Genomic DNA, 27,538 nt, shown 5'->3' with positions numbered 1-27,538 from the left:
CTGTTAGCAAGGCTAGAGATCACCGATGAGGAGCCTATGCCACAGTACTGAAGTGGGAAAATAGCTGTATCCTTAGTTCCTGCTCAGGTTTAACTATGAATAAGCTGCAAATAGGTTAATGTGCCACGAAAAATTTAAAAAACATTAATTGCAGTCATTATCTGCAATCTATCTATCTATCTATCTATCTATCTATCTATCTATCTATCTATACTTAGCCATTTTATTTAACGATTTAGTGGTTCTCAACTTGGGACAATTTTCCCCATAAGGGACATTTGAGAATCCATGGGGACATTTTTGGTTGTCACATCTTTGTGGGAGGTGCTACTGGCATCGGGTGGGTAGAGACCAAGGGTGCTGTTAAGTACCTGATAATGCACAGGGTAGACACCACCACCCCTCTCCCCCCAAAGACAAAGAGTAATCTGGCAGCAAATGTCAGTAGTGTTGAGATTCAGAAACCCTATGGTACAACAACAAGAAATAAAAAATTAAATATCCCTGCAATTACTGTGGTACACCAACAAATTCGCTTTATAAATATTTGATTATTTGGGGGATTAAAGTACAATTAACTCCTTATCCTCTGTGTTTTCTCTGCTGTGTTTAATGTACTCCTTTCCTATTTCTGATGCCTATTCCACAAGAATTTCATTTCCTGTGTCTACATGCTGAAGACTATTGCCCACTGATATTCTTTCCCATTTGGCTTTTTAGTGATTCCATGAGCTTAAAAAAAAAAAATTCAGATCATGATTGAGGTTAGAAAGAATCAACAATCATTGTTTAATTCCATTCATTCCATTTGGATTATAAACTAATCTTCAAACAGAGAATGGTGTTGATGTCTCACATTTGACAATGGCCTTGGCTCTCACAGTGATTCTAAGCTTAAATATTGTCAAATAACTTAAGGGTCCAATAGGGTAATTCCATTCAGTCTCCAGTCTTGTACAATAATTCAATTGTGCAGTAGAATAGTGAAGCATAGTCAACTTAATAAATATTAATGATTAATCATATATACATATTTAACCATCTTATTTAATTATGTAGTGGAAATATAAAAATACTACATTACTATACCTCTAAATCTATCAGTTAAGTCTGACAAAGTCAAATTACTTCAATAGTGTGACTATTTCCCCTCTGACTTAAATTTTTCCCCCCATTTCTTGGGGCCTAAAAGTATCTCAAACCTACACCAGTAGTACTGTCCATTCATGGTAAATACTAGCAGATATTAATTGACCGTGGTTTGATAGAGAACTAGACCTGTTTAATACAGAAAAAAATTCTACGACACCTTATTTTCAATGCTCTTATACCTAGGGACCTTTATATACTGTAATCAACAAAGAGTTGCCCTTGGAGCCAAAGATCTCTATATGACTGTGGACACCTTATTTATATTCTTTAGGATTTAGTCTCTTTATTTGTGACACTGTTCTTGCAAAATTTTTCATAAATGTTTATTAAACCATGAAATTAAGTGAAATAGTGTCGGTAACACATGGCTATGTGTTACCTTTTCTTTGTTCAAGCCCTGAATTAAGCCCTATCGATGTTAAAGTATGAACGAATTAATGCTTTATCTTGTAGGTCAAGCCAAGATACAGCAAATGGGTAAGAACATATGCTATTCTTTTTGTGAATATTTCTGTGGCATTCCCTCCTTTGATTCCCAGCTGAAATCCCACACCAGCTGGACAAAATCTCATCTCTCTTCTGAAATCCTTAATTGTAATTTTGTGAAGTATTTATTTTATTCTAACTAGGTGCTGCCCTCTGTCCTCAGTTTTTAGTTGATTTTTCATGTGAATGTTGATTTTCATGTGAAAATGTGAATTTTCATGTTTTATCTCAATGGATAAATCATAAGGTTCTTTGAGGTTAGGAATCATACACCTATGATTCCTGTAACCTTATATCAGACACGCACACTCACACACTCACATACACACACCTTAGTCTAGTCAGGCTGCTATACAGAATCCATAGATTAGGTGGCTTACAAGCTATAGAAGTTTCTCACAGTTCTGGAGTCTGGGAAACCTAAGATCAAGGCTCTGGCAGATTTTGTTTCTAGTGAGGTTCCTATCCTATTTCATGAATGGCTGTCTTCTCTCTGTGTCCTCATGTGATGGAAGCTCTCTGGGTCTCTTTTATAAGGGCACTAATCCCATTCATGAAGGCTCCACCCTCATAACCTAATCACCTCCCAAGGGCTCTCCCATCAAATACAATCCCATTGAGGATCAGGTTTCAACATGAATTTTGAAGGAACATAAACATTCAGTCTTTATCTCTATCTCTCCATAGAATTGATAACTATTGTTTTTGATTTCAGGAACAGTAGTTTATACTGTGCCTGCCCAGAATGCAGACTGGGAGATGGTAATAAATATTTTTGAGGAACTGAATATCCCTGCCACTAGTTTGACAGTCTCTTGTTTTTCATATATATGCTAAATTTCAAACACTTAAAAAGCAAATGAGTGTGTTTTAATAACCCTCAGTACGATCAAATTCAGTGATTCACAAAAGGCAGTTTTTGAGTTACCACCATATTGAAGCCTCACATCACCTCGAGGGAATTAAAATTAACATACAGGGGCACCTGGCTGGCTCAGGTGGAAGAGCATGCCACTTTTGATTTTTTTTGATCTTGGCGTCATAATCCTGAGCCCCACATTGGGTTTAGAGATTACTTAAAAATAAATTTTCAAAAATTAAAATACAACTGAGACCAGTAATGTACAATCAATAAACCTGATGTTACTATCTATTTAGAGTTTTGTATTTAAAAGAAAAAAAATCTTATGAAATATATAAGGTTCTAGACATTATAAAAAACCCACTTTTCCAGTATGTGATATTATATATTAAGTTTATAATCAGATAATTAAAAATTCTTTTGCTTCATTTAAAGCATTAGATCAGCCAACATAAATGTCTTTAGCAAGGAAAAATATCACATTTTGCTGTAGCTGTAGCCTGAGAAAGATAAATATAGAAGGATGTCATTTGTTGAAAGGTAACAGTCACAGGTATTCTCTCTTTACTTTCATTTTATATTGCTCTGGTCAATTTCACAGCCTCAACCGGTACTGAACAGGGAAATTGGAAAACAGCAGAATCGATTTGCAGAGTGATGTCCTATTTTGTTTATACCTTCTTCATCAGGGTTGCTATCATTTTTGTGTTGTGTGGTATTATTATCAACAGTAGCCTGGGCATAGCTGATAATCGCTAAAAGTCATTCTCTTAAAGTGGAAGCATAAAAAAACCCCAAAATGAAACAATGTGACTATGCAATTTTCTCCTTTTCTAAATTTGCTGTTTTCACAATCCTTCATCTCTGCAAGAACTTTAATGACTTTTCAACTCTCAACCATGAGTATAACAAACTTCTTTCCTTTTGGTTCCTAGGCAATAAATATTAAAATAATAAGGCTCTAAGTGTCTAATTTGAACTAAATACAGGTCGTTCAAATATCTGGTGCTTTTTCAATTTTCATCCTTACTAATTTTACTTTAAATTATAAATATACAAGAAATTGCTTCATAGGACAATATAGTACTTAATGAATTAAGAAAACTGGTTTACTTTTGCTGCTGTCTTTCTAGATTGGCAGTAGGTTCTTATAAAATTACAAATTAGAGCTATTTGAAAACAAAGCTGTAGCCTTTGGCTATTTAGTATCAACCCTGAAACAAAATCTCCTTTGTATTATTAAAGATCATTGAGAATGAATACTGTGGGACTATTGGCTCAATTTTTACATCCTCCTCCTTATTTTTTTTAAATGCATTTCTAATGATGATGAAATCTTTACTATGTAATGCCATCTGCTCAGCAGAATGGAGTCTATTTACAGTGTCATATAAATGGCAACCTTGTAATTATAAATGTTCACTTTTCCCCCTATTTATATTTAGATTGGCCTTTGTTCTCTGTATTCTGCCACCCCCAAATTGAGAAATTTGTGGGTCAAAGAATCAGAAAACTTCCTTTTAATCAATTAAGCAATATTGTCAAGTTTGTTTGTTCATTAGGTGAGAATTAAATTAAAAAGAAAACTGGCCAAATTTCTTAAGGCTTAGATACATGATGAGGACAAAAACAAAACACAAACAAGAAAATCTATATTTTAACTGGTTTGAAAAGGTTGTCAGATAAAATACAGAACACTCAAATAAATTTTTGAATTTTAGATAACAAATATTTTACTTTAATTATGTCCTAAATATTGCATGTTCTATATTTTTATTTGCTAAATCCCTAAGGATTGATGTCCTTTTTATCTTAATATCTTCAACATGGTGAGTGCAGAAACTTCTACTATTTTCGTAACTTAGAAAGCAATAGCATTGAGATAATAAAAAATGGAAATTTAAAGTTCTGAATAACAAAAGTTAAATCAATTTTATCCAAGCAGAGCTGTGCAGACAGGGTTTACAGGGTACAATCAGGGTGCAGGCACAGTGTATATCTATGTTTGTATATCCCAGCCCCAAGGAAATACCAATTCTTGTTAACTTGAATGGAATTATAGTATTCTGAGCTCTAAAGTTTTCAGCGGAGCTAGGAGAGCTGCATTGTTTTTCACCAGTCTCTGTCTTTTTAATCACAACTTAAATTTCAAATCCTTTATCAAGAAGCTCAACTGTTTGATCTTTTCAGTGTTAGAAAAGCTATGCACACAGACTAACTATATCTCTACTAAAAATTCCTTCCCATTCACTGATAATACTTACATTTCAAAGTCTACAAATAGTATTTCCAATGTTAGCTCATCTGTGCCTTACATTTATTTTTAAAATATTAAGTATCTATTATGTGCCAGGCACCCTGTTAGATGCTAGAAATACAAGTAAATCAAACAAGAGTAAAATTTCTGCCTCCTTTCTAAAAGCTTGCAGCCTATGAGGCAGATGGAATAGTAATTATTGCTCACATGATACAGGTGAAGGGCCTGAGTGCTCAAGAATTATAAGGTCTTATCTAAGTTCTCATATTTAGTAAGGAAAGAGCCAGGGTTTCAGTAACGATCTCTGGCTCAGGGTCAGAGCACCCTCCAATATTTCTTCAAAGGGAATATCAGACTATTTAGTATCTCAACTCCTCCAGTTGAGCAAAACTATTTAGTATCTCAACTCCTCCTCCAGGAGCAAAAAGGAAAGCATCTTGAATCCCTCTATACTGTTCATGCGCTCTTAAAAGTGGAACAGGTGTTCTCTGGGTGTTCAAGAAAAGCAAGGTAAGAGTGGGAGTTAAAGATCCTGAGCAGCCGTTGTAACCAGACCAAATTAATCTGTAGAAACCAGAGCACTCGGCCAAGGCGATGCTATTTCAATTGGGTGTCACAGGTGACTCATCAGAGATGGCTTGCTTTTGGGCCTCCTGATATTTTACTTCAGGGTGGAGTGTCAGATTTCCTTCGCATTTTTGGACAACAGCCCTCTTGTCCATTTCCAAATTTTTTCTGGTTTCACAGCCCTCACGCAGAGTTCGTTTTCATACCGGAAGCTAGTCACTGGCGAGAGGTTTAGGGAATGAAGAACAAGGTAAAAAAAATAAATAAATAAAGAGCCGGGGCCCTGGAGAGAGGCCTAAAATGGGGAAATTTGCACTTCAAGAGCTTTCCCTACCCCAGCCCCTCAGAATGACAGCTCTCCTCGGCCAGAAGACTACCTCTCCCGGCAGGCACTGCGCGCCCCACAGACACAGGCTGGCGCGTTCTCAGCTCTCCACCTCCGCCACAACCAGCCAATAAGAATCACCGGCGTGGGCCTCCGCCCTACTCGGACCACGCGGGAGCGGGGGCAATAAAACTACACTTCCCGAAAAGCCTTGCGCACGTCATGGCCAATCGGAACACGGAACTCGGAGGCTAGGGGCGGAGCCGGATGCATAGGCCACCCCATTGGCCAGGTGAAGCTTAGAAGAGCCGGAACCCGGGAGCGAGAGAAGCGAAATGACATTTCCTCTTTAAATAGCTGGAGCCGGGGCCCCGTCGAGAAATGGCCGCGTCGGCAGGTGGGTCTGGTGGTGGCTGGGGAGGTGTGTTGCGGGGGAGGTGGGCCGGGGTCCAGCTCAGGCTGCGAGCTGAGGAGGTGGCGATGAAGACGCCAGGATGGGGAGGTGGAGAGGGATGAGGGGAGGGAGGATGGATGGCGTGGAGGGCGGTGGGCGGTCCGGCCGGCAGCTATCGGGAGGCCGGGTACCCGCCGCCACTTCGACCAGTTCAGCAGGCGGTTGAGGGGGCACTGGCGGCCGCCATCCATAGAGATTCCCTCGTGAGGCTTCTGCCCTCCGCTCTCGGCTGGGACGTTCTGGCTCTCGGCGGAGTCGCCGCAGACACCGCGCCTGTTCAGCCTGCACAGTTCCTCCGCGAGCACGGGGCATCGGGCTCGCCGGGCTCCCGGAGGAGCAGGCTGGTGTTTGAACTTGCATCACAGCTAGCGCTCGCTCTCTCTCTCTCTCTCTCTCTCTCTCTCTCTCTCTCTCTCCCAGATCTCACCCCGCGGTCCCATTTGGTGGTGTATATATACATACATGTATTTTTGTAGGCGGGGGGTCGGGGTGGGGGGAAGCGTAAACGCCGTAACTGGCTCCGAACTTCTTGTGGTTGTACGATTTTTTTCCTAGATTTAAGCAAGTCTTCCCCAACGCCGAATGGGATTCCATCTTCAGACACAGCCAACGATGCCATGGACCCCTTCCATGCGTGCAGTATTCTTAAGCAACTCAAAGCAATGTACGATGAAGGACAGTTGACAGACATTGTAGTGGAAGTGGATCACGGGAAAACATTTTCCTGTCATAGAAACGTTCTTGCTGCAATCAGCCCTTACTTCAGGTATGATGGTGGCAGAAACTTCTGTTGATATCCTCATCTCGTTCCCTTTATCCCTCAGTGTTGCCCCCTTGATTATAAAACGGAGATGAGACAATTAAATGAAACCAATGAGTTTGTTTCCTGAAAATAAATAACAGGCCCTATTTTATTGAGTCCTTGTTTTTCGCTTGACCGATTCTTCTAGAATTCAGGTCGTTGGTTTTTAAGTTAGTGAGTGTATTTTTGTTTGTTTCAGGTAAATTAACAACAAAATCTAGACTTGTGCGGCTCAGTCATTGTTTTAAATTAAATAAAATTAAAAATTCTGTTCTTCAGGCCGACTAACCACATTTAAAGTGCCCAGTAGCCACATGCAGGTAGTGGCTGCCAATTGTACAGCCCAGATATAGAGCATTTCCATCACTGAAAGTTTTAGTGGACAGTGCTGATCTAGAATTTGTTCCAAGAATTTATCTATGAGGCATAGTTCTCCGGTGCATGTATCTCTTGGACTTTAAAACATAATGGTACATTCTTTTGAAAACAAATTACCATTCAGTAGATTGTTTTAATGCCATGGGGGTAAAAGCAATGAATTAAAAATGAAAGAATGTATCTTAGGCTCCAGACTAATGATTATTTCCATGATTTCCAGAAGTGTTTTTAAATTTTATTTTCATTACATGCTTCTTTGTGTTTGAAAACGTTGAAACAGTAAGATTTCAAAACTTGGGTTTAACAAAGGATTTCATACTTTGAGATCACTGATAAAGACAATTTCTTGCTTGAGTTTAACTTCTTTTGTTTCAAGTGCCCACTTTTTTAAGCCTTTCAGTGTTCAAAAATGGTGCCTGAGGGGCGCCTGGGTGGCACAGCGGTTAAGCGTCTGCCTTCGGCTCAGGGCGTGATCCCGGCGTTGGGGGATCGAGCCCCACATCAGGCTCCTCTGCTATGAGCCTGCTTCTTCCTCTCCCACTCCCCCTGCTTGTGTTCCCTCTCTCACTGGCTGTCTCTATCTCTGTCGAATAAATAAATAAAATCTTTAAAAAAAAAAAATGGTGCCTGAATGACAGTGAGATAATCTCAACTAAACTCTAAAGGTGTGGTTTTTTTTTTTTTTTTGAAGGTGCTTACCTTTATAGGGCATATAGCAGTGTAATGTTCCAGACAGTAGTTTCTGATTCCTCTTTCTCAGAATACTGGGTTAAATATAGTCACTTCAGTCTGATGCTTATGATGTAACCATTTAGACTTGCCTAGGGATAGGTCATTGGACTGTTAAGTATTAACCATCACAAGGGAGTGAGCTGGAAGGAAAAAAAGAAGAAACCCATATACACAGAAGGTATGAAGTTTGGCCTGGTAACGGAAACTGCTATTGGGATTTGCTTATCCAGACTATCCATTAGATATGGTTAGTTCATCTGTGGATTTAAATATATGTCATAATTACTACTTACCAAATTCTGGGCTAAGCTTACTTTACATATATTGCTTTATATATCTTTACTATCCTGTCTCTGCATAGTTTACATAGTTTTCACATTTTACATGTGAAAAACTGAGGTTTGTGGATGTTAAATGACCTGCCTAAATCATCTGACTACTAAGTGGCAGAGGCTGGATTTGATTCCAGAGTCAGACTTCTTGGTCACTATTATGACTTTTTAAAGAACAAGAGTAGGTCCCCTTTAAAGCTGCCTTTGAGAAGTTTCTATTGTATATTAGATTTGAATAGTTAAAAAAAATTGAAATTTGAAAGTGAAAATGTCTGTATCTTACTGAAATTTTATACTCTGGCTTGTAATTAAAGTTAGTTTGAAGACTCAGACAAATCACTTTAAGAGAAGTATGCTACCGTAGATTTCCTTAATTACAAGAAATTAAGGAAATGCTTGGAAAACTTCCTAAGCATAAGATACATGAATTCAGATGGAGGTATTTGGCTAGAAAACTCAAGGATTAGGTTCTTATCTCTTGCTAGGGGTTTTTGTACAGAAGTTTCTTGGCACTGGTGCTGTTCCTTATGTGAGATCTAGGAAGACATACTTAATAGTTTCTAAGTCTTGCATCACTGGTGGAAAAAAATAAAAATAGCTTGAAATCTGGCATGGCTGTTTCATGATCCCAGTAACTTGTCAGAATTAAAATTTGCGTGATTATTGGAAACTTTCTGCTGCTCAGGATTTTGTGTGAGGACGTGTTCTGTCTTTATGGAGCATTTACAGAAAGGTCCTGTTAGAACAGAGGAGAACTCATCAAGTGTCACACTGCTCCTGTGTGTGAGGCCAGCCTATTCAAGTCAGTAGAGTTCCCATGATGAAGGGGTATGTGGTAATGTTCTCCTTTGGGAGTTAATCTTTGCCTAATGAAGGGCTTTATTTTTCTTTTTAATTGGTAGCTGTATAGCTGAGGTTTTCAGCACCTGAAATGGAAAACCAGCTCATACGCTGGGAGATGAATTTTTCAATCATGAAAAAAAGCCCGTGTGATATTAAGCTTAAAATTTATGTTGTAGAGGTCAAAGTTGGACTCAGAGATGGTTCATCCAGGCAGCAAGCTGGATCCTTATACCCATGCGTGTCCCCAGTGTTTCTCATTGTATTTGAAAATTAACTGTTTTAGGAGATATATATATGTGTGTGTGTGTGTGTGTGTGTGTGTGTGTGTGTGTGTGTATATATATTTTATAACCTAGCACTTCAAAATGAGAGGGGTCTGGATCTTTATGACAACTTTATCACCAATGTTAGGTCAGTTTCTTCAACGCTCATCTACTAAACACCCTAGGGCAAACAACCCTTTTCCCAAAAGGCTTTTTAAAAGAATTTTGATTTGATTTTTGTATTTAATTTTAAGAGCAGCCTAGAAAGAAGCCTTAAAGGAGGGGGAAAAAGGCAAATGATGTATATAAATGACTAATACTAAAATACAGTTCCAGGCTTTTGGCTACTTAATGTTTTGGCAAACAAAGTCCCATAAATGCACAGATATTTTAAATTAGAAGTAAGTAAGTAAATAAATAAATAAACTTGCTTTCAAAAACAGAAGCTTGGGATTTTCAAAACCAGTATCTCCAAAGCAGCAATTAATTCTTAAACTCTTTTAAGAAGTATGCATTCTATTACCCCTACTATGATCTTTATTTATATTCAGATATACATAGATAAAATACGGAAGCTTTGAGAAAATTGAGTATATTTCTTTAAGCAAAGGTTTTCAAAATGTCCAAGACAAAGTGATGTTCTTTATATTACTTATAATGATTAAGGAAGCATTCAAAAGATAATAGTTTTAAAAGGAAGTAGGTAGAGCATATGAACTTCTGAATAACATCTTATTTTTCTGAGATGAAATTTTTAAAGATATATTTCAGGGACCAGTTGTCTTGTACATTTCCATTGGGATGTGAAAAGTTTAATCAGTCTATATGTGCTCATATATCATATTGACACCTTATAGGTATTGTTAAATTTTCTGATTGGTCTGGTGAGTTAATATCTCAAGTCCCTAAGGCAACTTAACCAGAAGCCTGGATAGGGTCTCCAAGGAAAATAAGGCGCCCTGTAATATTCCATGCCATCTTTTAGTGTGCTTTAATTAGGTATACTCTCTTTTTCTCAAAGTTGGCATAAAGTGGACATGATTTGATGAGTACTGGGTGTTATACACAACTGATGAATTACTGAACTCTACGTCTGAAACTAATGATGTACTTATATGTTGGCTATTTTAATTTCAGTTAAAAAATGAAAAAAAGTGGACTGGCCCTGAGAATAGAATTTTTGAGATTAGCCAGATTAAATCCTTATGCTAGATGATCAGCTTTCACTCCCCTTCAGAATATCAGGAAGCATATTAGGAAGTATTTTTTAGTCTCCAAGGTTATCTTTGTGGTAACTGTATACTTTAAAAAATTTGTCACAATAATTTTTATTTGGAGTGCACATATACTATTAACCACTCTTTCCTTCCTAGATCCATGTTCACTAGCGGCCTTACAGAAAGTACTCAAAAAGAAGTTCGAATAGTTGGCGTTGAAGCTGAATCAATGGATTTAGTGTTGAACTATGCCTACACCTCCAGAGTGGTTCTGACAGAGGCCAATGTTCAAGCGTTGTTCACTGCAGCCAGCATTTTCCAGATTCCTTCCATCCAAGACCAATGTGCTAAGTACATGATCAGTCATTTGGACCCACAGAATTCTATTGGGGTCTTCATCTTTGCTGATCATTATGGCCATCAGGAACTTGGAGATCGATCAAAAGAATACATTCGTAAAAAGTTTCTGTGTGTCACCAAAGAACAGGAGTTTCTCCAGTTGACAAAAGACCAACTGATAAGTATCCTAGACAGTGATGATTTAAACGTAGACCGAGAAGAGCATGTTTATGAAAGCATCGTAAGGTGGTTTGAACATGAACAGAACGAAAGAGAAGTGCACCTTCCAGAAATTTTTGCCAAATGCATTCGTTTTCCGCTGATGGAAGATGCCTTTATAGAGAAAATTCCACCTCAGTTTGCACAGGCTATAGCCAAAAGCTATGTAGAAAAGGGCCCATCCAATACCAATGGCTGCACACAGAGACTCGGAATGACTGCATCTGAAATGATCATATGTTTTGATGCTGCCCACAAACACTCAGGAAAGAAGCAAACAGTGCCTTGTCTAGATATAGTCACAGGAAGAGTGTTTAAACTATGCAAACCACCAAATGATCTAAGAGAAGTTGGGATTCTTGTATCACCAGATAATGACATTTACATTGCAGGAGGGTACCGGCCCAGCAGCAGTGAGGTCTCCATCGACCATAAGGCAGAAAATGATTTCTGGATGTATGACCATTCCACCAATAGGTGGCTTTCCAAACCTCCCTTGCTGCGAGCCAGAATAGGCTGCAAACTGGTGTATTGCTGTGGTAAGATGTACGCAATTGGAGGTCGTGTTTATGAAGGTGACGGGAGAAACTCACTAAAATCCGTGGAGTGCTACGACAGCAGAGAGAATTGCTGGACGAGTGTGTGCGCGATGCCTGTTGCAATGGAGTTTCACAACGCTGTGGAGTACAAAGAGAAGATCTATGTTTTACAGGGTAGGTGCCTGACTGGTTTATTCTCCAGGAGAGGGGAGCAGGTCAAACATGCTTTACTTATATTAAAACAGATGTTTGTTCTTAGTCGAGGACTCCTCTGGCTTTCTTATCATAAACTGTTTGTTGCGACAGTCTGTTCTTTAAAGGATGTATGAAGGCAATAAACTTTTGAATCAAAAAAGGCAGGCATCTTTAAGTTACTAAGATGATTCTGTAAGTTTTTTATGTTCTTACTGTGTTTTGACATCATGTGGGATAAGTATTTTTGAAAACATAATTTAGTGAATACGAGTGCAGTGTTTTGGGAAGACGTTCAGAACCATTTTTAAGAATCCAAGCTTGATACAGGACTGTTTTACTCTTCAGTAATACATAATCAAGAGATGTCGCAGCTACTTTTTATGGAACTCACTGGATTAGTTTAGAAGAGAAAAAAGAACAAAGAATTGTGTGATAAGCCTTATGATTGTGAAGGTTATGAAACTTAATTATAAAGAGTTTGAAATTACAGTCTTCAGCTTTTAATTTCACTGCAGCATACAATACCTTCCATAATATATTTTCAAGTTTTTTCCACTGAGAAGCTTTGAGATGTTACCTTTTTCTTTACATTTGCTATTATAAGAGGGACTGTTTAATATATTTAGCTTTCAAAAAAATTCTTTTTAACTACTGAAGGCTAGTATGCTGGCAAAGATCATGTAGTAGGAGTAGAAAGAAGGACCAAGTAAGTATAAATACGATATTTGATCCAAGGTTCTAATTAGTGATAACTAATGTTTTCCCTGTGTTTTGTTTCTTAAACATTTTGGTTGCTTGAATGTTGAAAACAGTGATGATAATACCAACATCCTTATTCCTCTTCTGGCTTTCTTAATTGCTCATATATGTTTTCCTCACCCTATTACTTTAATAAAACAAGAAAAAAGGGGTGATTCTGTGTAAATACACATGATTTTTTAGCTCTTACACATTTAAAAGAATATGTTCTTTGCTCTCATCTTTTATTTGACTAGAAATGTCTGAACGCATTTGTTTAAATTTCAATATCAAGTTAATTCCCCAAAAGAAGTATCACTATCTAGTACCTTATTTTAGTTAAATAGAAGCATGGGCATGATTGTTTGTGGGTCTTGCTGAATAATGGAATATAAGACTGGGTGTATAATCTGTCCAGTATGGTTGGATAGCTTATATCATTCAATATGATGATGCTTTCTCTCCATATATTTTGGTCTTGCTGGCTAACCAGTTGATAGAATTAATTAAAAGACTTCCAATCGGAAGGTAAATGTTATGTATTAATATAAACACTAAAGCAAAGTTAACAATGAATTAATTGAATTTCAGGGCTGGAATTGCTTAATCTGAGGTTATATTTTATATAAGAGGAATCTGAGGCTCTAAAAGTTTTTCTTTTCTTTTTTTTTCTTTTTTAAAGATTTTATTTATTTGAGAGAGAGACAGAGATAACGAGAGAGAGCAGGAGCTGGGAGGAGAGGGTTCAGAAGCAGGCTCCCTGCTGAGCAGCGGGGCTCGGGGGCTCCATCCCAGGACCCTGGGATCATGACCTGAGCCGAAGGCAGACGCTTAATCGACTGAGCCACCCAGGCGCCCCTCTAAACATTTTCTTAATCGCTTATCTGGTTTAAGTTATTAAGAGGACTTTAGATTTTAAAAATTAACTTTTTTGTGTGAGTCATCTTTTTATAAGAAACCTGTAGAGAGGTAGTACATGTTAGAAACTTTTATTTTCTATTGTCTTTTTAAGAATCCTGTTAAAAGTCAATGAGAGAAGGTGATATGCAACCAAAAGCTGGTGGGTTTAACAAGCTCTTCTAAGAAAAATTCAAATTATAGTGTCACTATCACTAAGTAGGCAGTTAAGTTTGTAGATAAGAGTAAATCGAGTTCAAAACAGTTTTGAGGGGGAAGCGCAATTTAGAAGTAGGTATTTCTAATGTAAGCAAAGCCTCTTTATATAAATAAAGTTGATATAAATAGTCAGAGGCTTATGCTGTACTATATGTGGCTAATGGGGTACCATTAATCTGTTCATAAAAGATCTAGATTTTTAAATCAAGGATTTTATGCAAATGTTATAACTAGCGAAATTCTTGTTGATCTTCACTGGTTTAATTCTTTCGGACATTTTTATATTGGCTGTCTGACTCAGCAACGCCTTTTATCATCAAAATAGAATTGAAGGTGACCCAAAGTCAACTCCATGAACTGTGTGTTTTCTATCATATTAAAGCCTCTTAAGTATTTGTCTTTGCAATATAGCAGCGCCGAAGTAAACATATTAATGGCCCATTGACATCAATCTGAACAATTCCATGTGCTATCTTCTAACTAATTAGCACATAAATGTGTAGTGGCTTATTCATGATGAAGCTGTATGCATACTTTGATCTTACTGGCTAACCATTAGTGATAATGCTTTTTTAGAGCTGGCTTAAAATAACTTTTCTGAAATATGCAAGTTTATAGAATAAGTGGAGCCAAGCTCTCAACTATTATTCTGCCTTCAAGCCAGAGTAACTCCTTATACCTCCCTATTACAAACCCCCCAATTCAGGTTGACTATAATACTATGTGTTATGTTCTGCCATGGAATGAAGAAATTTTAAGCTATTTTATACTATATAATGTATCTCTGGAGATTATACAAGAAATATTTTAGAAAGTGAAATATTTGAAAAATTACGCTTTTCAACATATAACCAAAAAGAGACATGTAAATGTATATATTCTTGTTTTTCTTTCCTTCTTCTTCTTCTTTTTTTTTTTTTTAGGAGAATTTTTCCTCTTCTATGAGCCTCAAAAAGACTACTGGGGTTTTTTAACCCCCATGACTGTGCCTAGAATCCAGGGCTTAGCAGCTGTATACAAGGACTCTATCTACTACATAGCTGGAACCTGTGGAAATCATCAACGTATGTTTACTGTAGAAGCCTATGATATTGAGCTAAATAAATGGACTCGGAAGAAGGACTTTCCATGTGATGAGTCCATAAATCCATACCTTAAACTGGTACTTTTCCAGAATAAACTGCATTTATTTGTTCGAGCTACTCAAGTGACCGTTGAAGAACATGTCTTCAGAACCAGCAGGAAAAATTCCCTTTACCAATATGATGACATCACTGACCAATGGATGAAAGTGTACGAGACCCCAGACAGGCTCTGGGACCTTGGCCGGCATTTTGAATGTGCTGTTGCTAAACTCTATCCTCAGTGTCTTCAGAAAGTACTTTAATGAGTAGCAGGCCTTAGTGAGCTCACTGGCATCTTGTGCTTCGGGAAGCTTAGTCTTTCAGTGATACAAGAAGTGCTGTCAGTATTTAAGAAGCTGAGAGAGTTTGTACATGGCAATGGGTGCTCTTAAAGATTACGGTGTAGGGAGGGATTTCTTTTCATCCTTGTGATGTTTTCATTTCATTAAGCAAAAGGTAACAAAGTGCAATTATCAGCATTTGTTTTTTCTGGTATAAAAGTAACCATTTTCATTCTAGAATTTTGTGATAATCCGTCACTGAGATACCAGATGAATCAACAACTATGCACTCTTATAAGAGCAGTTAGGGTATTATGGTTAGAGACATCCAAACTAGTTTGATGTGACTTTTTATTTTGAATACGGGTAAAAATTTGAGGCAATATCACTAGGACTTTAGCTGTGACCTCTCCAACACAGAGAAGTACTAACTTAGATCCTCATTATATATATATATATATATATATATATATATATATATATATATATATATATATTTGTGTACTGTTTTCAAGTGTACTGAGATTTAAGTGTGTTTTTAGCGTAGGTTGAAGGAAAAAAATCTGTCTGAGAAAGAGCTTTTAGTCTGATTGTTTCATATTTCCCATGTAACTTTAAGTTAAGCTAAAGTTTTAAAGTAGCAGGGTTTTTTTTTTGCTGATAACTTTCAAGTGCTCACACTGTCTCATTATTTACAAATCCCGAAAAGGGCTGAAATTCACAGGTGGCTGGTGCTGGTATAAGGGAGTTCATTTGTCTAGCTAGATAGGTTTAAATTGGCTGAGCCTGTGCGTACCTTTGGTATGCTGGTTTCGTGGCATAGTACTTTACCTGTTGAACTTCTGTGATTTCACAAGATTTCACAAGATTCTCTGCTTACATGATAGCAAGATCCCTAACTGGATGCAGTTTTAGAATAATGAGAACATGACACTCAGTTTGCACTAACACGGGCCATTTTGTTGCCCTACCTCCTTTTCCATCCTCCCCCCATCCCTTCATTATCGGTACAGTGAAAGGTAACTTATTTCTCTTCTGCACGGAGCATAATGTGAAGTTTTATACCTGCTTTTACAATTTTGTTTTCTAGAAACCTAAAACTCCTGCAGTGGTCTAATTTAATGGCTTTTAAGTTACATATGACCATTAAAACCTCACGTTTGTTTTGTTTTTTGTTTTCTCATTTTTGCACTTAACAGTAATGTATATTTCTACATTGAAAATCTTGTTCTAGCTGAAGGTGATTGAGAAGGACAGGGTGAGTGAGTAGAAACATAGCATTGTAGGTACGAAATCACTTTCATACTGAATGGATGAATTTCTAACAATCAGTTAGTAATAGTAACATAAAGGACAAACCAACTTATTTGTAATACCTAAGGCAGATATTTGGATCGGTAACTTGTTTTTTTACTATGCCTAAAATAATTGATAAAGGGTATAGGGATAGCCCAGAGTCTGTCCTCAAGTAGAACATTTTGATTCTCTTAAAGAAAACAAACTGGCATGGTTTGTATTCAAAACTCTTGCACAAATTGTAATGTGATACTGTGAAACAAATTTAAAACATTGCCTCTTTGCATCACATACCTCGTTTTTCAGAAACTTTCCAAACTGCTTGTCCTTGACCTCTACAAGTAAGGAACGTTTTCTGAAGCAGAATTTAAAGTGGACAGCATTTATAGAATTAACATTTTAAAATCTAGTCTTAGGAAGTTGGATATGTGGTTTCTTATTGGCCTTGATAGTATGTCTATAATCTCTTTATAAACTTTGTCAACCATCTGTTTTTTCCCTCTGGTTTTTCTTCTGCTTTTCTTTATCTACGTGCTGTTGTGGGGCTTTTGCTGTGAGCGTTTTGAAGCATCTTTCCAGTGTTGCATTGCGGAGGGGAGGAGGAAACCAAACTAAGTTTTGCAAGAGATGTTCATGTAATTTATTTTTGAGAGCTCTGTTGAATAGCTAAGATTTCCTGCCGCTTTTTGACAATCTTCTGTATTTATTTAGAAACATGTGTTACTTGAAAACATGACATAGAATAGTGGGTAACAATTTACACGTGCCGCGTGATCTGCAGGAGTACAACATGCTGTGGTTAATTCTGCAGGCTGATTCTGTTCATCTGCACAACAGTTGATCCTCTGCTATAACCATTTATATTGGGGGTGTGATCTAAGTATAGTGTGTCAACCAACGTTTAGAATTTGCTATGGGGGTAGAATATATATTGAATTTTGTACGAAGAACTATTTGTTTAAATTATATAACTGGGTTATTTTGCCACTTTTTAAATGATTTCAGAAGAGGTCCTAGAGAGCTAAGATTAGTAATTTGTGCGGGTATATATGTTTAGGTATTTAAGGTACATTTGCATAGTATGATGAGAATAGAAGTAAAAGGCACAATGAGGACTACAGAGTTAAAATGTAGGCTAACATATGCCAGTCCCACTTGAACTTTGTTTTTGCATTTGAAGAATGTATGTAGCACTTTCCTACATATTTTTTACACATTGAAAACTGGACTTGGTATAACTATGTTATAGGAAAGTAGAAACTGTATTCTTTATTTTCCATCCTCATTTTCTGTTATCCTAAAAGTTGATGCTTAAGCATCAGGCTGATTTCACTGGTGCATGAGGAGAAGTGGGTGTGCTCTGTAAGGAGTTAGATTCCCTATGTGAAGCAGTTTCAAATGGCATTCAGTGTTCAGTGCTCAGGTATGGAGTAAGTACTGTAGTCCTTTGGGGGCAAATGTGTAGATATTTTTAAACATTTTGCCATAATTGCACAATTTTTTGCATTTTTACCTGATGGCATTGTTTCTTATAATAAAATCTTTTCTCATTAAAAACTTCCACTGTTGTAACTTGACCTCTGACTAGTGAGTTCCACAGAATTAAAAGTTGGTGAAAAACATGAAATACCTTCTGTCTTAGTGGCATGGAATAAGATTTTAATCTATCAAATATTTGGCCTCTGGTACAAAATGAGCCAGTTAATATCCCCTTACATAATGCTCTTTAAATTCTAAAGCAAGCTTGCTTATATCAGTAATTCCTTTGTTTGCTTTGCTTTGGCCTAAACTTTTCTTATTCCACTCCTCTCTCACACTTCCCATCCAATCCGTGAGAAAATCCTGTCCCCTCTTTCTTCCAAATACACCTAGACTCTGACCACGTACCACTGTGCACCCCCATCACCGGAGTCTAAACTAGCCTACCTTGGCTGCCTTCTTCACCCCTGACTGGTTGTAATCTATTCCCTTCACCACACAGTAGCCAGAGCGATCCTGTTAAAACACCAGTCAGATGCCATCCCTCTTCTCAAACCGAAGCAGAAGGAGATGGCTTCCCATCTCCTCTGGTATGAGAGCCAGACTCCTTCCTTACAAGATCTACACGTCACAACCCCACCTCTTGGACCTCACCTACCATTCCATCAGCTCACTCAATTCCAGCCCCATGGACTACCGTTCCTAAAGCATGCCAAGTCCTTCCAACATCACTGCCTTTGTCTTTGCTGTGTCTTTTGCCAAGGAAGCCCCAACAACTCACTTACTTTACTCGAGCCTCTATTAAAATTCCAGACAGGACTTCCCTGATCACCTTATGAAACAGAACACTCCCCTTCCAACTCCACTCTTAAACACACCACCCGTCTCTCCTGCTTTATTTTTCACCTATCGTCCCCTAATGAAATGTAAGCTCCATGAAGGCAAGGGATTGGTTCTATTCACTATGTATCTCGGATCTCTAGCACATACTAGGCAGTCAATAAATGTTTGTGAAAAGAAACGAATTTTCCATTAAATCTTAGAAAACCCTGAGAGGTGGTAGGACCTGTAGGATCAACTCTATTTTATCAGATAGGAAACAAAGACGAAGTCAATTGCTGAAGGTCATCTAACTCAAGGGGCTCATCTGGGATCAGAACAAAGATTTCCACTTTCACCCTAGTCTAGTTCCTACACGTTCCATTAGTTCCAAACAAAACGGGAAAAAGTGTAGATGCTTCTTTAGGGCAACACGATTATCCCCCAACACTATTACTTAAAAAATCTACTGGAATTTTTACTGTGATTGATTCTGTGAGGAAATACATGAGATAGGAAAATACCTTCCCTTTGTCACCCCACCTGAATGCCCCATCTTTATATCCTTCTGCTAGTATACTCCACTCACGGTGGAGAAAAACAAGAAGAAAAGGCTTGGGAAATACTGATTTAGAGTACTGTTATTTTGGTTCTTAACTTAAAATGACTTGCCATTTTAAAATCTTGGTTGTATGCCTGTATTTTTTTTATTGAAAAATTATTTGCAAATACAAAAATTAAAAGTGGTCTAGTATCTCTAACTTCAGAGCAATGCTGTAAATAACATCTGCTTAGTCTTTTTGAAGTGAAACGTGGCATTTTATATAATGGATTTAAGTGGGGGGAAAAGTAGATTTTCCCTTCATTTTATGCTTCTAAGATATACTGAAACTTCTTGACTTGGAACTTTGGTAGACAGAGCTCAAGTGGTTTTCAATAGTAAATATGAAGAGGTGGCATTAACTACCACCAGTTCTAGTAAGTATCAAGTATTAATTCTTGTTCTCCACACTTCATTTTGACTACCTGTATCTCTCTGGTAGAAGATCCCAGACCTAGAAAGTTGGGTACTTGGCTCATGGGTCTGCTGGTTTTCCTTTCTCTTTTGGTAACCGGCTTTAGCCCAGACACTGTGTGAATACATAAGAAAGCGACTCTACACATTTGGACAGGTGAACCAATATGGCTGCCATTTCAGAGACAGGGAAGAGTACAGCCACAAGGTAAACATTTAGAGATTTAAATTGCTATCCCATACGGGCAAAATTTTAATCCATGAAAGGGTGAAGTGTATTATGACTGCTGAGTGGGGCATAGTCCAGTATGACTAGGTAACCATGACACAATATTTATTTCCACTTCTTTTCAATCATGTATTTTTTTTTTTTAAGATTTTATTTACTTTTGAGAGAGAGAGTGGGGGAGGGCGGGGGGAGAGGAGCAGAGGGAGAGGAATAAGTAGACTCTATGCTGAGTGTGGAGCCTGATGCAGGGCTTGATCCCATGACCCTGAGGTCATGACCTGAGCCAAAACCAAGAGTCAGACCCTCAACCGACTGAGCCACCCAGGCGTCCCATAATCATGTATTTTAAAACATTAATATGGGACAAAATATGCAATAAACTTCTCACTAGCCACCCACCTTTATTATTCAAACTCTCACGCTCAAGAACCCTGCTTTCAGGTTTTGGGGATCATTGAGATGACAATCCATGGTCCCCCCTACTTTTCCCACTATCCATCAGCTCCTACTGGGGACCTTTCCTGAACTTAGCCAAGGTCAGTTCCATGGTTCATTCGGAATAATGTTATTTTACTTTTCCTCAGTCACCTTGCCTCTCTTTACTACTGCCATACTTGCCTGACAAAACCCCAACCCTGAATGATCCCGGCTGTGAGCCTTCTCTGTGCCTGGTCCTGAGTGGCAGAGATATCCCATGGTAATGCGGATGTACCTGTGGTGTACCTCCCATGGGTTCTCAACATGGTGTGGCAATTGTTGCCTTTTCTTAAACTGCTGTTTTGTTTTTTTTTTAATCCCTCTTAGCTCTTTAATTTTGTTCATGATATTTTGAGAAGACAGGAGTCATTATATAGGCGCTCCCCCATCTCCCCGCCATCTACCTGAATTTTCTCTGCTCTTCCTCTTAACAAAGGAGGAAGGGTACTGTTTCTACCTGTGGTTGCTTGTGCTCCAGCTCCCATGCTCTCTCCCCTCAAGGCCTTGGTTCCCTTATCATTCCCTCTCCTGAATCACCCAACATTCCCTCTTGCTTGGCTCATTTTACTAATACAAAATTAAATTCCACATATGAGTGAAATCATATGGTATTGGTCTTTCTCTGACTGACTTATTTCACTTAGCATAATACTCTCTAGTTCCATTCACGTCATTGCAAATACCAAGATTTCATTCTTTTTGATGGCTGAGAAATGTGTGTGTGTGTGTGTGTGTGTGTGTGTGTGTGTGTGTGTGTATGCCACCTCTTCTTTATCCATTCATTAGTCAATAGACATTTGGGCTCTTTCCATAGTTTCACTGTTGTTGATAATGCTGCTATAAACATTGGGGTGCAGATATCCCTTTGAATCTGTATTTTTGTATCCTTTGAGTAAATACCTGGTAGTGCAATTGCTGGGTCATAGGATAGTTTTATTTTTAACATTTCTTTGCATTCCTGCCAACACCTGTTGTATCTTGTGTTGTTAATTTTAGCAATTCTGACAGTTGTGAGGTGGTATCTCACAGTGGTTTTGATTTGTGTTTCCCTGATGATGAGTGATGTTGAGCATCTTTTCATGTGTCTGTTAGCCATCTGGATTGGGGCACTTTGTTTTGAAAATTCTCCTCTTACTGGTCTCTTAATTATCCTGCTTTACTGTTTCCTTCTCTCCCTGGGTTCTCTTTTCTCTTCTTGTCTCTTCTCTTCTGACCTCATGTATTTCTATGGTATAAAATGCCATTTGCATACTGATGACTTCCAAATTTGTATTTTCAAACCATACTTCTATTCTTGGCTCCAGACTCATATCCAACTGCCTACTAGATAGCTCCTTTTGGGTTGGTAGAGACATCTCAAACGTAACATCTTTGAATTCTCCATTTCCATCATTCCCTGCATCTACTCAAGCCATCAAACAGGTCCTGAAAGCTCTAGCCACAAAATGCAATTTATGTGTCTCCACTCCTCTCCATTTTCACTACTTCCACCTATATTGAAGCCAGTCTTCCACTGCCAGGACTATAGCAACAGCACCACAACAATTCCTACTCCAACTTATATCCACATTCTCAGTAATACATCTCCAGCACAAGAGCCACAGTGATCCTAACAAATGGTATTATGTTTCTGCCAAGTGTAGAACACAGCAATTGCTTTCTATCAGGTGCTACATAAATGGCCCCTTGGTTACTTCTCCAACCTTGCCCAGTATCATTTTCCGCCCTTGCTACCCATTCTATAGATATACTGGCTGTGGCAGACCTTGTGGGTGCTCCTCCCATATACTCTTGGCACTCACTCTTCCTATGCATATTGATCTTTATGGCTTCCAATTGCAACTACTTGCAATTCTTCCTGGCTTCTGGATCTTGCTTGGTCCACTGTAAGGAAGGCTGGAAGTGCCAGAGAGTTAACACCCCTGAGGACTAAACTTCGGTTAGTTCCTGATGGGACTCAATTGATCAAATCCTAGCTTCCTTCTACAGGTGGGATAAGTGAGGCATGTTCTGTACTGTCTCATAGTGTTTCCCAGTGTAAATGAATCCTAGTAGCCCATAATAGTAACCTGCTTGATAACCACACCTCCCCTGATTCACTTTCCTACTCTCCTCCTAATGCCTCTTGGGACATCCCAACTCCCCTCAATGAACTACTGGCACTCAAATCCCTGTACACTCAAATCCTTGGTCAGGATTGGTTTCTGCAAAAGCCCAACCTCAGACACTGGCCACTTTTTCAATTTCTCAAGGCTCCTACCTACATTATGAACTATGTTCACACTGTTTCCTGTACTTGGAAATGTCTTCTCTTCACCTGTTCTTTGCATGACCATTTCATTCTCATATTTCAGGTCTCAAAAAAATCTTCCCTGATAATATTAACTAAAATAAATGGTTGGTCATGCTTGCTCACACCAGCCAAAGTGGTTTCCTTCCCTTAACTTCTTGTTTCTGTGTCCTCACTAAACAGTAAGTTCCATGAGGGCTGGGACCAGGTCTCTTTGTTATGCAATGGGTCCCCAGTACCTGGAAAAGTGTCTAGTACACAACAGGCTTTTTAAATAAATACACTTTTAATTTCAAAATAGTTTTAATTTACAGAAAACCTGCAAAGACAGTGCAATGAGTTCCCCTATTCCTCACACTCAGTTTCCCCTATCATTCACACCTTCTATTAATGAGCCAATGTTGATTCATTATTATTAACTAAATACTATAATTTCAGAAATCTTTAGTTTTTATGTAATGTTCTCTTTATGTTTCAGGATCCCATCCAGCATGCATTTAGTTGTCATCCTCCATGGGATCCTCTTGGCTGTGACAGTTTCTCAGACCTTCCTTGTTTTTGATGACTTTGACAATTTTGATGAGTGCTTACTGGTCAGATGTTTTGTAGAATGTCCCTCAATTGGCATTTGTCTGATGTTTTTCTTATTTTTAGACTGGAGTTATGTATTTTGGGGAGGAATTTTCCACAGAGGAAAATTACCATTCTATCACATTATCTCAAGTGTATGTACTCTCAGTATGACTTAGCACTGTTCATGTTAACCTTGATCACCTGGCCGGGATAGTGTTTGTCGGTTTCTCCACTGTGAAGTTAACCTCCCCCCCCCCATTCCACGCTGTACCCTTTGGGAGGAAGTGACTATGTGTAGCCCACACTTAAGGAGTGAAGAGTTACTCTCCATTACCTGGAGGTGGGGCGTCTACATAAATTATTTGGGATTCTTCTGCATAGATTTGTCTCTTCTCCCTAATCTATTTATTTATCCAATCACTTCTATCAGTATGAACTCCTGAATATTTATTTAATACTTTGGATTATAATCCACTACCACTTTACTTTCCCTTGGTAGCTCAAACTGTTACAGCTTTGGCCACTGGGAGCTCCTCAGTTGGTGCTTGTGCACCTCTGACATACTCCCATCAGTGTGAATGGTTTTGGTTTGTTTGTTTTTTTTTAAAATTGGGTGGGGGCAGTTTTCATTTCTGACCCTTCAAGATGCTCCAGGCTCACCTTGTATATTTCCTTCCCCAGCCCTAGAATCAGCCATTTTCCCAAGGAGCTCTAGTTGTTTTTATTGGAGACCTGGGCATTAAGTGTGTTTACTGGTACTGGGATGTCATTGTTTCTAGACCCTTGCAGCTGACTAGATAAGGAAATTAGGATGTTTTGTACTTTACCCTGACCGCCGCCATCCACCATCCATTTACTTAATTGTTCCATTCTAGTATACACATATAGTGCTGTCAGAATTGTTAACCCGCACTCCTGGGGGAAGTCACTTTATCGATTAGAGTACAGTGCTTATGTACAATCCCTTTGCCTTTAAACTTACAGACTCTGCTCATTTCCTGAGTTATTCAGGTCAGTACCTGTTTCTTCCATTTACTTTAGTGAGGTTGCTTTATACATTTTTAATAATTTATAATATTTTTCTTCTTTAGCCTGTGAAATGGTGGATTAGATTCACTGATTTTCAAATGTTGAACTAGCCTTATATACCTGGAATGAATCCCACTTGATTACGATGCATTTTTTTATACATTGTTGGATTTGATTTGCTTATATTTTGTTGAGAATTTTTGAGCCTATGCTAATGAGAATATCAGTCAGTAGTTTTCCTTTCTTGCAATGTCTTAATCTGGGGTTTGAGATTAGGGTAATGCTGGTGTCTTAGTAAGAATTAGGAAGTTTTTCCTTTTATTCCATTTTCTGGAAGAGATCATGGAAATTTCGTATAATTTCTACCTTAAATGTGTTGTAGGATTTACAGGTAAAACCATCTGGACTTGATACTTAATTTTTATAAAAGTTATTAATTAACTCAATTTCTTTAATAGCTATAGAGCTCTTACCTATTAGAGTTATTTTAAACTCCCAATCAGACAATTCCAAAATCTCTGACATATCTAAGTTTTGTTCTGATGCATGATTTTTCTCTTCAGAACCTTTTTTTTTTTTTTTGCATTTTATCATGTCATAATTATTCACTGAAAGTCAGACGTGATGAATCAGGTAATAAGAACAAAGATAAATAGAACTTTAGTGTGAGGATTTATGTTCATATGGCTAGGAGTTGGGCTTTTTTAAACGATTGCTGTACTTATGATGTTAGAGGCATCAAATTGCTCTAGCACCGTTGTTTCTCTCCCCTCTTACCTTTGGTCTTCTCTAAGTACTTCGACTCAGAGAGAGTCTGTGTCTTGCAGCTCTTTCAGCTATAATGAATCCATTCTATTATACAGAAGCTTGTTGGTGTGGTTGTATGGTACGGGAGAAAGAGAATAGTATAAAGTCTTCCAATTAAATCTCAGTCTTTGAGTAGGCTTGTGTCATAGTGCTGTGACCTCCACAGGAGTTTCTCTGGTGGCATAGCTTTTTACTTCCCCTTGCACCATCCACCCTTCCCCACTGTAGCATTCCCCATCTGTTTCCTTAAAGCCCTGACCCCTACTGACTGTGTAGATTCCTTTTTCCCTTAGGTGAGACAGGAATGCCAACTCTTTCTCCAGCTTTTAGCAAGCTCTGGGTATCTTTCACAATTACTACTCCTCCCCACTAGGTCATCTTTCTCAGATCTTTGCCATGAGACTTTGGTGGGGTGATTATAGGTAGGGGACCATCTGAGGTGACAGTCCTCAGGACTTCTTCATTCTCATGCTAGTCCATGCTCAGCCTTTGGTAATTCATCAGAATTACCATTTAAGTGTTCTTAACAATTTATGGCTCTTGGGACTTTTGGGCCAGGTAAGCAAATGTTGACTGCAACTGTCTGGATTCAGCTGTACTCCAGATTTCAGGATGACTGTTTACCCGGCAAACAATTTCTCTGGTGGGTCCAAGAAAAGTCACTGATTCTCTGTTTGAACAGCTTTATCTTGTAAGGTTGTAAGCGACAACTTCTAAGCTCGGCACATTCTAGTGCTGCGTGTGGAAGTGCCTATAATAAGCTTCTAATATATATCCGTTGACTGAATGAGTTATTCTTTACTTCCTACATAAATATTTTATGCCCTTTTTTATATGTATGATATATTTCACAATAAAAAGTAAGCAAAAGTCTTACTTTGTAAAACATGTTCATACACTTAATCATATTTAGGTATCTTTTGTTTGTAATTTACGTGATCATGGAATTATTTAACATGTAGTTCAGTGAATGGTGACTCTCAAGTACCTAATAACCCTGTCTTCTAGGACCAAATTAAAATTACGTGATATAATTTAATTAAAATCATCCTATTTTGAGATTTTTTTTATCGTACTATGAAAACTAATTGAACATTACAATGTAATCATTTTAAATTATCCTTATCATGTATATACAGAACATTTTCTATTGATTGTTTTGTTAGAAATAAATGGGATTTAATAGATCCTTTTCTTCCTTTCTTTCCTTTTCCAGAAATATATGCACAACTGTATGATTTGGTGGGAAAAAAACTACACATAAATATTAACAAGTAGAAAATGTTAATATATTTCCTAAGTATTATTTGTTGGTCTGAAGAACAGGAATTATAGTGTTTTTGGTGAATATGGGGAGATTTCTTAACCTCTCAGAATTTCAGTTTTCTTGTATATGAACTAGGGTTAATAATATAATCCACCTTATAGAGCTTCTGTGAGGATCGGATAAGCATGACAGACTCTTACCACAGTGCCTGGCACACAATGAACACTTTATCAATGTTCACTGTTGTTAGTATTATTAATAACTATAGTCTCTTAGATATACTTAAAACATAGCCTTAGTAGAACAAGATTTTCCTAACAGCTAATAGGACATATATGCTAAAGAGAAAGGAAGCCATTTGCACTCTTGTTAATGACATTGTGCCCATAATCCCCATGTGAAAGCAATTGTCACAGTTTTCTGGTCACACAGTTCTCACTTTCCTTTCTGCACTGTGCATTTCTGAAGGACTGAACTTAAATAATATTCAAAGCAAGAAAAAATAAGGGTTTTTTGTTGTTGTTGTTGTTTGTTTTTAAGACTGGTCCTTTGGGTTTATCTTGTCCTCTGTTGTCACTTAGTGATAAGGATCTAATAGAGTTCAGGTCACATAGTTCAGTGTTTGAAACCTGTGATTCCAAAGATCCTTTAAGGATAAAGAGGTAAGGTCAAAACACCTCAAACCAACACTTAGATTAGGATGTTTGATACCTACCCATCCATAAGTCAGGCAGCCAAAGTGAAGTTTTAAAAATCATACACTCGGAGAAACTTGTACAACACAGGACAGAATTTCCTTGTAATCAGGAAACATCTGGGATGGTGAGAAATCCCTGGATGCTCTCTGACAATTGGTCTAAGCTCAGGAGTTAGGTCAAAGTGGGCAATGGAAATCAGGATTCTGGCATCTACAGTGCTGGCTGTAGTTGAGTTTGAGTGAACTGGTACATTAGCTCAAGCCGACAATGAAGAATGAGAAGGAAAAGTAGTTAAGAACAAAATCTGAGAAATGCAGTTGGAGGGGCAAAAGAAAGGG

General features: G+C 38.0%; 1 protein-coding gene across 1 annotated transcript; it reads left to right on the top strand.

Annotated features, from left to right (window-relative positions):
- The first annotated feature begins 5,951 nt into the window (after nucleotides 1-5,951).
- Nucleotides 5,952-19,509, top strand: KBTBD8 (kelch repeat and BTB domain containing 8). Its single transcript, XM_045774671.2, has 4 exons — nucleotides 5,952-6,046; nucleotides 6,659-6,869; nucleotides 10,827-11,941; nucleotides 14,740-19,509. Exons 1-4 carry the CDS (start codon nucleotides 6,031-6,033, stop codon nucleotides 15,201-15,203), a joined length of 1,806 nt encoding a protein of 601 aa, XP_045630627.1. The 5' UTR covers nucleotides 5,952-6,030; the 3' UTR covers nucleotides 15,204-19,509.
- Nucleotides 19,510-27,538: the final 8,029 nt, after the last annotated feature.

Source organism: Ursus americanus, chromosome 14 (genome assembly GCF_024610735.1).
Source record: "Ursus americanus isolate L20-20 chromosome 14, mUrsAme1.1.p, whole genome shotgun sequence".
NCBI classification, from domain to species: domain Eukaryota; kingdom Metazoa; phylum Chordata; class Mammalia; order Carnivora; family Ursidae; genus Ursus; species Ursus americanus.
The sequence above is the reverse complement of the archived record's forward strand: the minus strand, read 5'-3'. Positions and strand labels throughout refer to the sequence as shown.